Source organism: Pleurodeles waltl, chromosome 6 (genome assembly GCF_031143425.1).
Source record: "Pleurodeles waltl isolate 20211129_DDA chromosome 6, aPleWal1.hap1.20221129, whole genome shotgun sequence".
Classification (NCBI taxonomy): domain Eukaryota; kingdom Metazoa; phylum Chordata; class Amphibia; order Caudata; family Salamandridae; genus Pleurodeles; species Pleurodeles waltl.
In genome coordinates, this window is record NC_090445.1 from 181,752,128 (window position 1) to 181,766,072 (window position 13,945).

Below are 13,945 nucleotides of genomic sequence, written 5' to 3' on the forward strand. Positions count from 1 at the left end.
TTGTGCAGCATAAATATGCACTGTTACTCGTTCACTGCTTCTTTATTGACTTACAGGTGTATTTGTAATATATGCTTTTCTGTGCTTGTCACTGAATTGTATGTGTTGTGGACACTTTTACATCCGTACATGTGCCAATCCTGAAATTGGTTTTAATTGTACTGTGTGTTATTTTCCTTCTGCTGTTGGGGTTTATCTGTCTCCTCCTGCGTTTCCCGAAGGAATAATTACTCTTTGAAGACTTACTTTATACATTTTCATGTATCTTATGATACATTGCACAGTTGTATTCTTAATTCTACGGTGGTTTTAGCAGATAGCATCTATGTGTGCTTTCTCTGTGTTTGTGAGGGTCAGCGTGTTAATTATTGCACAACAAGAGGTGCCACCGCAGAGGCAAAAACCAAGTGTTAGCACTATCTGGAATGGGGTGATATCGGTCATTGTGATGTCACTGAGAACGAATGTCATGTGAAGTGACTTCCTGTGATGTAATCAAGGGTCACATGACCTGTGATATCACTTCCGCTACCCCGGGTATTTTGGTGAAACAACGTCCATGAATCTACATGTTCTTCACAATATTTAAGACTTTATGAAATTATTAATTTTAATTCACTGAAAATAAACCAAGTTGGCGTGTGCCTGGTTGAAGGCTACATGAGTCCCCAAAAAGATGAGCATTTAACAGAGTAAATGTAATCAACATTTCATTCATTATGAATTTCGATTGCTGCTACATTGTATGCGATAACAAAAAACACAACGATGTGATTGTCATATGTTCACTTTAATATTTTCGAGGCATTATAACTTCTACAAAAGTAATGGATGAAGATGCAAGAGCCGCATAGATGGGTACACGTTGATAGGATTTTAACCGGCTTCAGTGTTTGCAGGCATCTACCACTGCTGACCATACTGTACAGACTGTAAAGGCAAAAACATCAATGAGAGGGTCTTTGCATAAAGCCACCATCATCCTCTGTCAGCATCTGGCGTCTTATATTTGTATTTTACAAAATGGGCCTAGGAACACTTCGCACTTTTTTAAGCATGTATGTATGCAGAAACCTCACAAAGAACATATATAGCAAGTAAAAAAAGATGACAAAAGACACATTTTTAGTTTGAGACAAAAACGTGTATGTTCGTTGCTCAAATTGGAATACATGTATGCATATGATATACAGGTTAAGGTACCCATGCCTGCAGAGGAGTGCCATGACATTATACAGGAACAAGGCTCAATTCCTTTATAAAGTCATGGAAATCCAAAGCCACGGCAGAGGGCACGTTATTCCTACTGATGGATGGTCACACTATCACCCACGCCAAAGAGGCATAAATCCTTGGTGTCGTGCTCCTTCAAATAAAAGATAGTATGATTGCTGACGAAGAATATAAGCAAACTCTGTACACAACAAAAAGCAGCTTGCAGTGTTTTCCAAAAGCATATTACAGTCAGTTTAATGTAAAGACGATTTCACAAAAGCTGTAGCTCATAATGAGTAGTAACATAGAGAAATATTTTCCTGCAATGATCTACAGTGCACAACAAATAAACATGTTGCTTGAGTCGCTCCTGTGTCCTGATCGTTGTAGTTTTAGAAAAAACGCATCATAGGAAAGAAAAATATTTAAACTGCAGCTGTAATAATGCTCTGTGACCTGGCTTCCAGCCTGGCTGCTGCTTCTGGCAACAGGCATTATTACATCACAATTCAAGTGTTAATGAGCTATTACTTTTCAACTGCTACATTATTTTGTTATTCTATAGTTGAATAAAGATGTCACCAGTCGTCTGTAGTAAGAAAATTAGAGATGTGTTTTGGGATTGCAGGCTACCATGTTTGATATTCCTATAATACGAACCTAGCAGAAAGACAGCAGAGTGCCCTATGGGGTCGAAGGCAGCAATACTGTCAGAGTAAATGTAAGTGGGGCTTCTGAGAAGGGAGTGGACATTTTACTGTGCCCCAATGCTATGTTCTTTAAATAACAATTTCTTCTTCTTTTTCTATACTGTAGATGGGTAGGAGTGGCCCTTAAGGATACGGGATGTCATTTCAGTTTGTGGGTGTGTTCATGTCTAAAGAATGATTCAAGCTGATCCTATCATGTTGTAGAAATGTTGAAGGAATGCAAGGATATTCAGATGCAACTTACATTGTATCTGCCGATGGTTCTTGCTCCGTATTTTCTACGATCTTCTTCTGAGAGCTGATCCATGGATTTTTCTGAAAGAGGGGACATCATTAGTTTAATCAACTCTGATAAATGCATAAAGTTCAACACTAGTAATGGTTCTCTCAAGAAAAATATACACTAATACTGGTTCTCTAAAAAAAAATATATATATTCGCCCTGATTCCAGAAAAAGGTATGTAGCACAGAAGTATAGTTATACCAAAGGTAGTCCTTACAGAGGAGGGTTCTAAACAGCGCTGGTCCTTCCATAAAGTAGAGCAAGAGAGAAATACGTACCAGAAGTACGTGTTGTTTTGTGTTTTCTTTGGGGGTATATGATGTTGAGTGTTACTTACTGTAATCTTATTTTACCTTTTGTCTTGGTTCCTCCAGCTGCGCCTCGAGACTGTGTGTTCTTTAAGGGTTCAATGTTCTGGACTGCTCTAGAGGGTGTAGTGTTGGGGCCCTAGGCCCCCATGCTACTAAAATGGACGACACGGACACAGTTGCTTAGTAGGTATAACTGGCCTTGGGCATGTGCGCCCGGCCCTTTTTATTGCCAGGGTCACCTGACCGGTGACGCCTGTGTTGGGTGGGTGTGGGGTGTATGTGGGAGGCCAGCCCTCAGCAGAGAGGCTGGACAAACACTAGAACGTGTCTAGCAGGACACTACAGAGGGTTCGGTTCTCAACAGCCACCCTTGGCAGCTGTGGAACCTCTGCCTTACCGCATGGTTGCAAGATGTGGGCTCTCATTGTCAATCGGAATAAATCCTTCTAAAAACGTACTGCTGTGCAGTGCAGTTCTTACCATCACATCGTGGCACCACGGAAGAAGCTGCTGAGAACCTACCCTGCTGGTTATTCTGTTGACGCTGGTCCGCATCAGGTTCGCCTATGTTAGCCTCACCAGTGGAAGCCTGTTGCATGTGCCCTTGGGTGAACCCTGGCTGGGAAGACACTCTTTTTATTTCCCGCTGTCGATGTTTGTGCTCCAAAGGAATTTTAAAATGTTGATTGTATTGCTGGGGTCGCTGCTGAGTGTTCCCTTCCAAGGAATGAACTTAGAGGTCACAAGCTTTTCACATGCACCACTCTTCTCTGCGTGAGTTCTGTGGTCACAAATTTGTTTTGTGCACATGTGCTGCACTCGCCTTTACAGATGTCATCAGAATGTCCTGATGTGCAGGACAACTTTACGTGGCAGCCATTTTGAATTGGTCCTCACTTCAAGATTTTAGCTGCCTGGTCACATGACTCTATATATGTTTTGGTTTACGTTCGACAAGCATTGCACATTACTCAATATTTCTTGTTATTTTAAGAAGCTTCTGTCAATTTTGGCAAGCATTTCACTGGCTAGAGGTACTGTTGGATTGTTTGTTTTACTAAATACCAGTGTTTGTCATGGCTTCAAATCAGCTAGTTCAGACACAACCTTTCCTGCAGAACCCAGGAAAGCATCCAGTACAGCGGAAACAGTGGCTCTGCATATTTGAAGATTATTTGGTGGCCATTGATGACACTAACTTTGAACCTAAAAGGAAGGTAGCTTTATTGTTTAGCCATATAGATCAAGAGGGGCAGCACGTTTTTGATAATTTACCCATGGCACAAGCCCCTATTGGTGGTCATGATGTCTGGAATGAGAACGTGGAAGCAAACACCAGGCTTAAAAACACATTTTAAGAGCACTTGAGTGTGCTTTTGGAAAATATAATGGTTTCAAAATAAAATAAGCACCTGAGATGAGATCATTGAGGACTTTCCGCCAGGTTTAAGATTCTTGGCCTCAACCTGCAATTTTGAAATTAACGTGGCATTTACATTAGGGATCAACAGCTGTAATTCTAAGAACCTTCAAGAACGTGTGCTGAGCAGTAGGGATTCCACTTTAGCAGAAGTTATATATATGGTCAAAGCTATAAAATGCACATTAGTGTCCAATGAGCTCATGGCTTTGGACCAACCATGTAATTCTTAACACTGGTTGCAGGTTTCTTCAAATTTCATTTCCACTAAGGACAAGTCTTTTAAGAGTGTGCCCAAGAAAATTCAACCTGTCTGTTTTAGATACAAGTCAAAATTTCATAATGGCACCAATCCTGCCAAAGCTGCCTTGCCTTAGGTAAATGCAGTGCTTAATTTGTGCTTGTTGTTTCCTGTGCGGGGCACTGGCACTTATTTTTGAGGGCTGGCACTTATTTTTCTGCCTCAAGCACTTACTGCAAGCAAAAGACACATATGGGAAAGAGGAAGAAGAGAAAAACGAAAGCGTCACAATGGGAGAAAGCAGAAAGCTGCAAGAGTGAGCTGAAGGAGCAGGAAGTGGCTCTAAATGGATTGAAGAGGCCCGAGATGGCTTCAGGATTATGCTGCCTCAGTATTCCGTGTTTGCACATTTAATTACAGCAGCTGCATGTTTAAGAGGAGGTCTTTGGGCAGAACCACGTTTTCAATTCACAAATTAAGCACTGGGTAAATGTAATAACTCAGGAAAGTGGGTAACTTCCAAAGTGTTAGCAATGGTGTAAAGTCTGTTATAAAAATCAATAATGTAGATGTTGATTGTATCACTGATTTATCCAGCGATCTCACCATTCAGGCTACTCCCTATTATGAAAACCAGGGTACTATCATTTCACTGATAAAGCTAAAGGACCTTGGTTTGAGGTACAAACAGGCTAGGTCACTCTGAATATGCACTCTGGATAGAAATTCAGGTACCCCAGAATGTTCTTCTCGGTATGCCAGACATCAATCATAAAGCATTTGGTGAGCATGATATTGGTTTGTTGGGATATTTTGTTGAATCAATAAGCTTTCTAGGAATATCTACTCTTACCAAGGTATATGTTGATTTAAAGGAATGGAAGTTAGTGAGTTGACAGGATTTGGCTAAAAAGTGCCTGATGTTTGTTCCAGGTTCTGATACACTAATGATGCTCACCAATATCCCAGTTTCCTTAATTGAATCTACTTTTGCGAACAATGCCACTGTGCTTTTTCCCAACGTGTTTAGTGACAGTATTGGGTCAGAAACTCCGAACACAAGATCAAATTCAAACCTAGTGCTGTACCAGTGGTTCATAAACCGAGGCCAGTTCCTTTCAGTGTGAAAGATGGTTTCAAGGCTTTGTTGCAGAAGTTATACAATTAATGTAAAGACACTATACAATCTAGTGATTCAGCTGATTAAGTTAGTCCTATAGCTTTTGTTTGAAAAACGTCTAGTGAAATCAGTTTATGTGCTGACCTCCACACACTTTACAACAATATTGTGGTTGATTGGTACTGTTTGCCCAAGGTACAGGAACTGTTAGCCAACCTGGGACCAGCCAGATTTTTTCATTCATTGATTTGCGTTCTGCTTATCATTAGATCCCCTTAGCATCAGAATCGCAGGATTTAACCATATTCATAACAACGTTTAGTGCGTTCAAATTCTTACGCTTGCGTTTGGGCCATCCTCTGCGGCAAGCATTTTTCAGAAATCTGTGGATCCAATTTTGGATGGCATTAGTGAGGTTCAGGCCCTCCAGGTCGATGTCTTAATTTTTGCACGGAGTGTGGAGGAACATAATGCCATTTTAGATAAGGTCATATCAGTTTTCAAGGATGTAAACATTACACTCAGGTATGACATGTAGGTTTATGGTGCAAGAACTTGACTATTTGTGTCACAGTATCACTTTTGAGGGTGTTAAACCCACATTTTCTTTAATTCAAGCTATTCAGGAGTCCAAGTCACCAAAGCTAAGGATAAAGATAGCCTCTGTTCTTTCTTAGGTATCAGTGAATATTATACCAGGTTCATAGAGGGTTATGCATTTATTGTTCAAACGTTGCATGTCCTTTTCAAGGAATGTCGTTTGGGACAAATGTATTGATGAAGCTTCTACCAAAATCAAGGAGTTGATAACTTGCACACATGTGCTTTCTTCTTTTATGGCAGGAATGGCAAGAAGGAAATGTTTAACAGTTGATGCCAGCCAGGTTGGTTTAGGTACAGTATTGACCCAATAGATTGACGGTACAGAAGAAACTGTGTTTTTTGCTTCTTGCTGTTTGAGTTAAGCTGAATGTAACTACTGTATCATTGAAAGGGAGGCCCTAGTGTGTTGCTGGGCTTTGGAGAAATTCAAAACATATTTGTGGGGTACTGAGTTTGAAATCTGTACTGATCACAAACCATTGATCACATGCTGGAAGGTAATGGTTTTGGGAAAGCGTTTTCAGGACTTGTGAGACTTCTTTCACAGTTACAGAAATATGTGTTTTCCATCAAATATATTCCTGGTGGTCAGAGCAGAAGGGTTCACTACCTTCTAGGATTTTGTGGCTTATGTGGATGATTTGTTTGAAGGCAAAGGAGCCATTTCTGTGTCACTTTAGTTGGGAACTTTGCGTTTGGATGGTGCCTGCAAAAAGTTATCATTCGTTAGACCTGGTTGGCCCCATGAAAGGAATCTGGATGTGGATGTGAGAGCTTTTGCCAAAGGTTGACAAGAGTTGTCTATGGTCAAGGGTGCTCTGATGAGGTATGATTTATACAAACCCTTAGTGTCACTGGGCCTGATTTAGATATTGGATGAGGGAATACTCTGTCACAAATGTGACGGATATCCCGTCCGCCATATTACTAACCCCATAGCATAGAATGGGATCGTAATACAGCGGACGGGATAACCGTCATGTTTGTGATGGAGTATTCCTCTTTGTTGACTTCTAAATCAGGCCCACTGATTAAACTAACCTATATATATATATATACTGAAGAAATATATTTGGAGGCCTTCATTGGACAGCCAAGTCAGCAAGTGGGTTAACTGTAGAACATACTCTCTCTCACAAACACTGGCGGACTTTTGAGTCTCTCTTGCATTCTGTGCCCTTACCTGGTGATGTTTGGGTTAAAGATGCATTCGATTTTGCAGGGCATTTTGATATGTTACCTGTTGGAAAGAGGTTTTTATTAGTTATTGTTGTTTTCTTTTCAAAGTGGGTTTATTGGTAATTTGTACCAGACCCTAATACCACTTCAGTGATTACGTTTTTGCAAAGAATTTTTCAGATCGAGGGTGCACCAAGAGAATTGGTGATGAATAACAGTACACACTTTGAATTTATCCAAATAAGGAAGTTTACTGAGTCAAATTTGATCAAACATCTAAGAGTAGTGTTGTATTCACCCAGTTCAAATAGCTGACTGGAAAGAATGAATACTTTTTTGGAAGAAGGCGTTTAAACTGCTGTAGCAATTGATGTAGATGTATAAGAGCTTCTAAGGCAGAAAGTGTGGGTGCTACCCCCACATCACTACTGGGTTGTCTCCTTTTAATTTGCTGTGTACCAGAGCACCCAGAGCAGGTGTATGTCCTGATTGGCTGGATGATCTAGTTTATGAAGATATTGCTTGTTCTGACAAGGATATTGCTGATAAAGTGTCATGCAAACAGAGTACGTCTAATGTTCTTTTCGACAAGAAACGCAGAGTTAAGGAGATGCCCATCAATGCCGATGATTAGATTCTCATTAGGAAACCTTATACGGTTAAACAAGGGAAATCAAATTTCACGTCACCACTTAAAGTGTTGAAAGTGTTTAGAGGTGCTCTTTTGATTTGATGGTAAAGGTTGGTGGAGCAGAAGATGTTTGGTGAAGTTGACTTCAGAGCAAGCACACATATTGTTGGATGGAAGGAACAATGAGAGAGATTTAACGGTTGATGGTGATGACTTGAGCCATTTTGATGGATCTTAGTGGATGCATGTCCCCCATATGACTTCAAATTTTCCACTGATGTTGTGGCTCTTATAAACTTTGCTGAGCCATCGTTGAGGTTTGATGGTTCTACTACTTCAGGAGTTTTTCGAAGGAATATTGATGTTGAAGGGGGTTGTAGGTAATGTTACAGCTGGTTATCAACACATATCTGAGAATTGTTTGAAAAATGTTGAATCTAGACCTGTTCGAAATTTATCTTTACCTGCTAGATTTAAAAACTTTTATCTCCATTACATTTCTTTTTAATTTGTTCTTCTTTATTTTTTGTTTATTAAGGGGAAATACAATGTGCAAGTAGTACATGTTGTGTTGTGTTTAATTTGGGGTATTGCTGATGTGGAGTGTTATGTACTGTAATCTTACTTTACCTTTGTCTTGGTTTATCAAGCTGTGCCTCGAGACTGTGTTCTTTAAGGGTTCTATGTTCTGGACTGCTCGGGAAGACTTGCTTCTCAATGGCCATCTTTGGCAGTTATGGAACCCTCTGCCTTACCAAAACCCTCTATTCTTTCTATGTTTTTGATTGTCATTTGATTTTTCTTCCAATTCTCTTTAACTAAGTTCTGAGTAATGAAGGGAGATGGTATCCCCCCACGTGGAGGGGAGCAAGAATGGTGGCAATCTATAAAAAGGGGGACAGAGACTCTCCAGGAAATTACAGACCAATAAGTTTAATTGACATGAGCCAAAAGATTTTTTTGTAAACAGATTCTGGCAAGGTTGCATTCATGGATTGTTGACCATCAAATCCTTGCTGATTGGCAGGCTAGATTCCAAAAAGGGGTTAGCACAATGGCTCAAGTCTTTAGGTTTAAATCACTTTGTTGGAAGTACCTGACCCTAAAACATGACCATCTCTACGTTGCCTTCATTGACAAGAGGGCGGCTTTTGACTTGGTTCGATGAGAGTCTCTTTGGAGAGTTTTAAATGCCTATTGTATGGATAGTGACCTCTTGGGGGTAATAAGATATTTGCACAAGGGCACCTACGCTAGAGTTAGGAGGACTGTGGGAGGTGATCTTACTGACCCAATCCCAATTGCAAGATGGGTGAGACACGGGTGTGTCTTGGCCCTTACTTTGTTTAGCCTTTATATTAATGGGGCAGTGGACCAGTTGGCTCGGTTCAATCATGATGCTCCAAAATTAAAGGGAATACCAACCCCTATTCTTATGTTCACTGACGACACCTTGCTTATATCAGGAACCCCAATGGGACTGCAAAATGAATTAGATTCTTTTGCAGCGTTTTGTGAAGTGAAGGGGTTAGAAATTCATCCAGAGAAGTCAAAATATATGGCCATAAATCCACATAAATCCTTTAGGGGGTAAATGACTATAGGGGGTGTCCCCATTGAGCAGGTTAAACAATTTGATTATTTGGGTATAAGAATGTCAGACAATTTTTCTTGGACTTCACAACTAAAGAAAAGCTCAGTTATCTTACAGCGGCGGGCAATGGTTATTGGTAGGAGCATAAAGACTAATAGAGTAATTGTTTGTGGTTCATTCAGATCAGTGATGACGTTTGTGGTGATATGCTATATGTGATATTACCACTTGTATCCTTGATGAAAATTTCTAATGGTCTAGTGGATGATAACGACTGCTACTGTTGCATGTACTACAGGTGCATATCCTTTTATACATTCAATGAAGACGGAAGGCTGCAATTCCAAATACAACATAAAGATGTCCCAACCATTGGCATAGAAACATGGTCCACTGTCAGCAAACAACTGTGAGAAACGCACTGTTTTGTAGCTTTTGTTTCTAAATGTGATTTTTCTACAGAGCATACATTTCCTTCTGTCTGAGACTGTAGCGGCTCACATCAAACTTTCTGATGGAGCCTCTGATCCAAAGTGTGTAACCCTGTTTCAGATGCAGGACCGGTGTACTGTAACATGTGATATGATGATTAAGCTTCAATTCTTTGTACTGAACATTAGATCAGTGTGTGCCTGCAGTTTAGAGACCTTCCTCAAGACACTTCTATAGTGTCTGATTTCTCAGCTATCCAAACTGTCAAAATTATCATAGCAAGCAGTTTTTCAACAGCTTTAGGAGTTCATTTCTTTTAACTCCATTCTACATCCTCCTCAACTAGGTTTCCAAAACGGTTCAAGTAGTGAACTGGCTGTTATCTTGGGCACTGATGAGCTTCTCGATGCACTGACGACAGTGTATGGGCAGCTTTAATTTTGTTAAATCTCACACTGGGTCTTTTATACTGTCAGTCATGTCATTTTTCTTATGAAATTGTTCAAACTCTGCATTAAGGATACAGCCCTAGCTCGCTTTTATAGCTTTCTGACTGACCAACATTTCAAAGTTTGATCTCTTCATTCACTTCATTTGTTGGAAGCCTCAGTTGTGGTGTTCCTCAGGGATCTATTTTGTCACCTATTTTGTTCAATTTATACTTGATCCCTTTGGCTCACCTCATCCAGTCCAGTGAATCTGGTCTGAATTTTTATGCAGATGATATTCACATGGTCTTAACCAAAATGTTTGGCCCACCAGTTAAATTGTTCCATTTAATCTGAGGCATATTTTCCTGTATAGCCAACCCTGATGGCCAAGGACAGGAGAAAATTGGAAACGGGAATGGGAAATGCTGTTCTGTCTGAACATCTAGAACAGATCCTACCAGGACTTGTCAATATTATACCTTCTTAATGATCACTCATAATAATTTGGAAACTCCCATAGTTAAAAGTAAACCTAACAAGCATTGACAAAGCCAACAGGTCTAGCGTTTTTCTTTTTAAAAAAAGCATTGATGTTTACATCCACGAGTCCTTAATTTGGAAAGCTGCAATCATCTCTTTCTGATACAGACTGCCGTTGCTTAGACCAGTGGTTCCCAACCTGTGGTCCGGGGACTCCTGGGGGTCCGCAAAGCCTTCTTAGGGGGTCCGTGACTGCTTAGAAAATTTAAAAAATATCAACAGATTAGGTCCCCAGATTACAGTAATGATCCAGTGGGGGTCCCCGGGTTCCAGTAAAGATAAAGTGGGGGTCCACATAAGTCAAAAGGTTGGGAACCACTGGCTTAGACTATTACTAGAGGTCACTCGAGTAAGACAAAGGTGCCTGCTGTTGTCTGTAGTACTTTAAGCTTTTGTCAGAGGTCCCAGGGTAAACAAACACTATCTTGTATGAATATACATTTTATTCGAAGGTGTAGGACATCATTAGAGAGCACCTTGATTTAAAGTCAATAAAATGTTAATACAGACACAACTCTTGTCTAAATAAGTTTAAAACAGTTTGTTGAATCTGATAAGTCATTTGTGCATTGACTTCTAAATTTCTTCAGCTTTATACCGATCTAAAGATTTTCTAAGCTGACAGTGTTTGCCTGTTATAACAAATTACGTCTGATCAATCTAAGAGAAGCAGGGCCATTTTTCTTAATGATTTTAGCAGTCATAGATATTGATAGAGATCCACATGGTTTAAAAAAGTACATCTTTTTTTAATACATCTCTTCATACAAAACATTAAAAGGCACAATAGAACAGTGCATAGTTATTAATCACAGTCATCAACATTATGTAGTTTATGGTTTCCCAAGGCAGAGGGATATTTTGGGTAACAATCTGTGTACAATCTATACTCCAATAATTCCTTGAACAGTTTATTAATCACCCTTCCAGACTTATGCAGCAACGTTTCAGGACTATTTTGTAATGTCTAAATCTCTCATCAGAATAAAATGTTCATTTTCCATAGCAAGACATAATAGAGATGTGCACAAATCCATATGTAGTGTAAAAACAATAAAAAGGCTAATTAAAAATTGACAACGTGGAACATCATGTTATACCTCCTACACATTGTAACGTATTTACCTTGCCTTCACCATCTTTAATGCAATCAATATTTATTGATCTATGCATTACAAAATAAGGTAGAAAATAAATCCAATTAAGTCACTAACAGACCCAATTACTAGACAATATACAAAACAACCACCCATAGAGCTAGACCCTTAACCTACTTTCACGAGTATATACTTACATTTCATTGATCGTTTTGAACATGATTATAGAAGGGCAATATTTTATTATGAGCTTAATTGTGGATACCTATTACTAGACATCATGTTCAGTTGAGCGGTATCAACTTCCGTCCATGAAAACACAGGGGTGCTCATTACGGGTTCGGCGGGGAAGATCGCTGACCGCCGTGCTGGTGGCCGCCAAAAGACCTCCAGCACGGCAGTCCTCAGACTGCCATATTACGACTGCTGGTGGCTTTCTGCCATTTTCCAGGCGGAAAAATGCCAGCAGTTGTACTGGCGGTCGGCGGTCTAGTCGCAGTTGCACTGCTGAAACCGCCTTGCCAACAAAATACCGCCCGCCATATTTCAATTTGAAAAACGGCATGGCGATGTTGTGTGGCAGGGTGCTGGCGTCGATGCAAGCGCCAGGACCCGTTCCTTCCTGGATGACCATTTCGATGACCAGGTAAGGTGACCATCCGAAAGGGGAGGTGTTGTGTGTGTGTGTATGGATTTGGGTCGAGTGTTGTGTGTGAGTGTGGGTGTGTGTGTGTGCGTGCGCGAGTGTTAGGGTGTTGTGAGTGTGAGTGAGTGAGTGTCAGGATGTGCGTGTGGGTGCTTGTGTGTTAGTGTTTGGACGTGTGTGTGTTTGGGTGCGTGCGTGTATGTGGGGGTAAGTACAGGGTGCAGGGTTGGGGAGGTTACTATGGTGAGCGGGGGTGAATGTTGTAAGGTAAGGGAAGTGGAGTGGGGGCCTCTTGGATGTAGAGGGGGTGGGGGAGTCGTCTACCGGTGACAGGTTCCTGTCGCTGGTATCCTTTCCTCCAGGGTTTTCGTGGCGGTGCTACCACCACGAAAACCCTGGCGGAAAGGGGACTCTTAATACCGCTGGCGGTCTTAGGTGGGCTGCTGGGCTGGAGATGCTTATCTCCGGCCCGGCGGTCTGACTGCCCTGGTGGCAGGACCTGAAAAGTGGTGGTTTGGCACAGGCCAAACCGTCATACTCGTAATATCACGGTCCACACCGCCAGCCCGTCGGCGGTGGGACCGCCGCAAAGAGTCTGGCGGACTGAAGACCGCCAGATTCGTAATGAGGGCCAGAGTCTGTTTCTCACATTAGAAGTAACAACGTGTGGTATTTGATAATGCTGTAACAAACTGTATCTATCAGTTGTGTATTTAAGTGGCTGACAACAACTTGGTTCTTGTCTCCCTATTTTTCTGTTTTATAGTTGAATTCCTGGGAGGCTGGCTAACTTCTATACTTGGAAGGGCATTATATTACTGAAAAAGCTCTCAAGTTTGACTGAATGATTTCGCATTTATGGCGATGGGTAGTTGCTGATTTATAACTTGGAACCCAGTGCTGTAATTGTTTATCTTTTAATGATGTCTGCATGAGGCGAAGTTTATATTATGTCTTCTCTATTTGCACAGCTGACTGTAGTGGTTTGACCACTGGAAACAAGTATTCTCTGTACTTTGTGGCTTTAATTTAATTGCATATAAGCCCATGCCTGGAGGTATGCACCATATCATGTTGTTTTTTCTGGGTGTCCATGTTAAGTAGGATAGCTGCTGAAATATGACACCATCCTGGGTAGAGTGGATTCATTAAAAGAAGGATAGATTGTTGTAATTGTTAGATTTGACTTTAAAGGCCCTTCTAGTAGTAGGAATCCACTTGCATTCAAAAATTGTGGCATTGTACAATCATGTTCAATGTGATCACTCAATTGTGATATACTCTTCTAAAATTATTTTAAGGGTTTAGCTATATGGGTGATTGCTCTGTATATTATCTGGTAATTGGGTCTGTTATTGAATGAATTACATTTATTTGCTAAGTTCTTTTCATTATGTGTGGATGAAATGAATATTGATTGCACTAAAGATGGGGAAGTGAAGATACGTACTCTGCAATGCACAAGGGGTGTAACATGATATTCTACCTTGT

General features: G+C 40.7%; 1 protein-coding gene across 4 annotated transcripts in view; it reads right to left on the reverse strand.

Moving 5' to 3' along the window:
* Positions 1–771: 771 nt before the first annotated feature.
* The window catches only part of CCDC200 (coiled-coil domain containing 200), a 40,469-nt gene continuing 27,295 nt past the window's right edge, over positions 772–13,945 (reverse strand). For 2 of the 4 annotated variants that reach the window (XM_069242374.1, XM_069242373.1), the window contains exons 4-6: positions 7,088–7,144; positions 2,170–2,240; positions 772–930 (exon numbers count right to left, since the gene is read on the reverse strand). In XM_069242374.1, the coding sequence (XP_069098475.1) occupies positions 904–930; positions 2,170–2,240; positions 7,088–7,144 (155 nt within the window). In that variant the 3' untranslated portion in view covers positions 772–903. The remainder of the gene's footprint in view (positions 931–2,169; positions 2,241–7,087; positions 7,145–13,945) is intronic. The other 2 variants (XM_069242376.1, XM_069242375.1) reach the window with 1 other exon arrangement.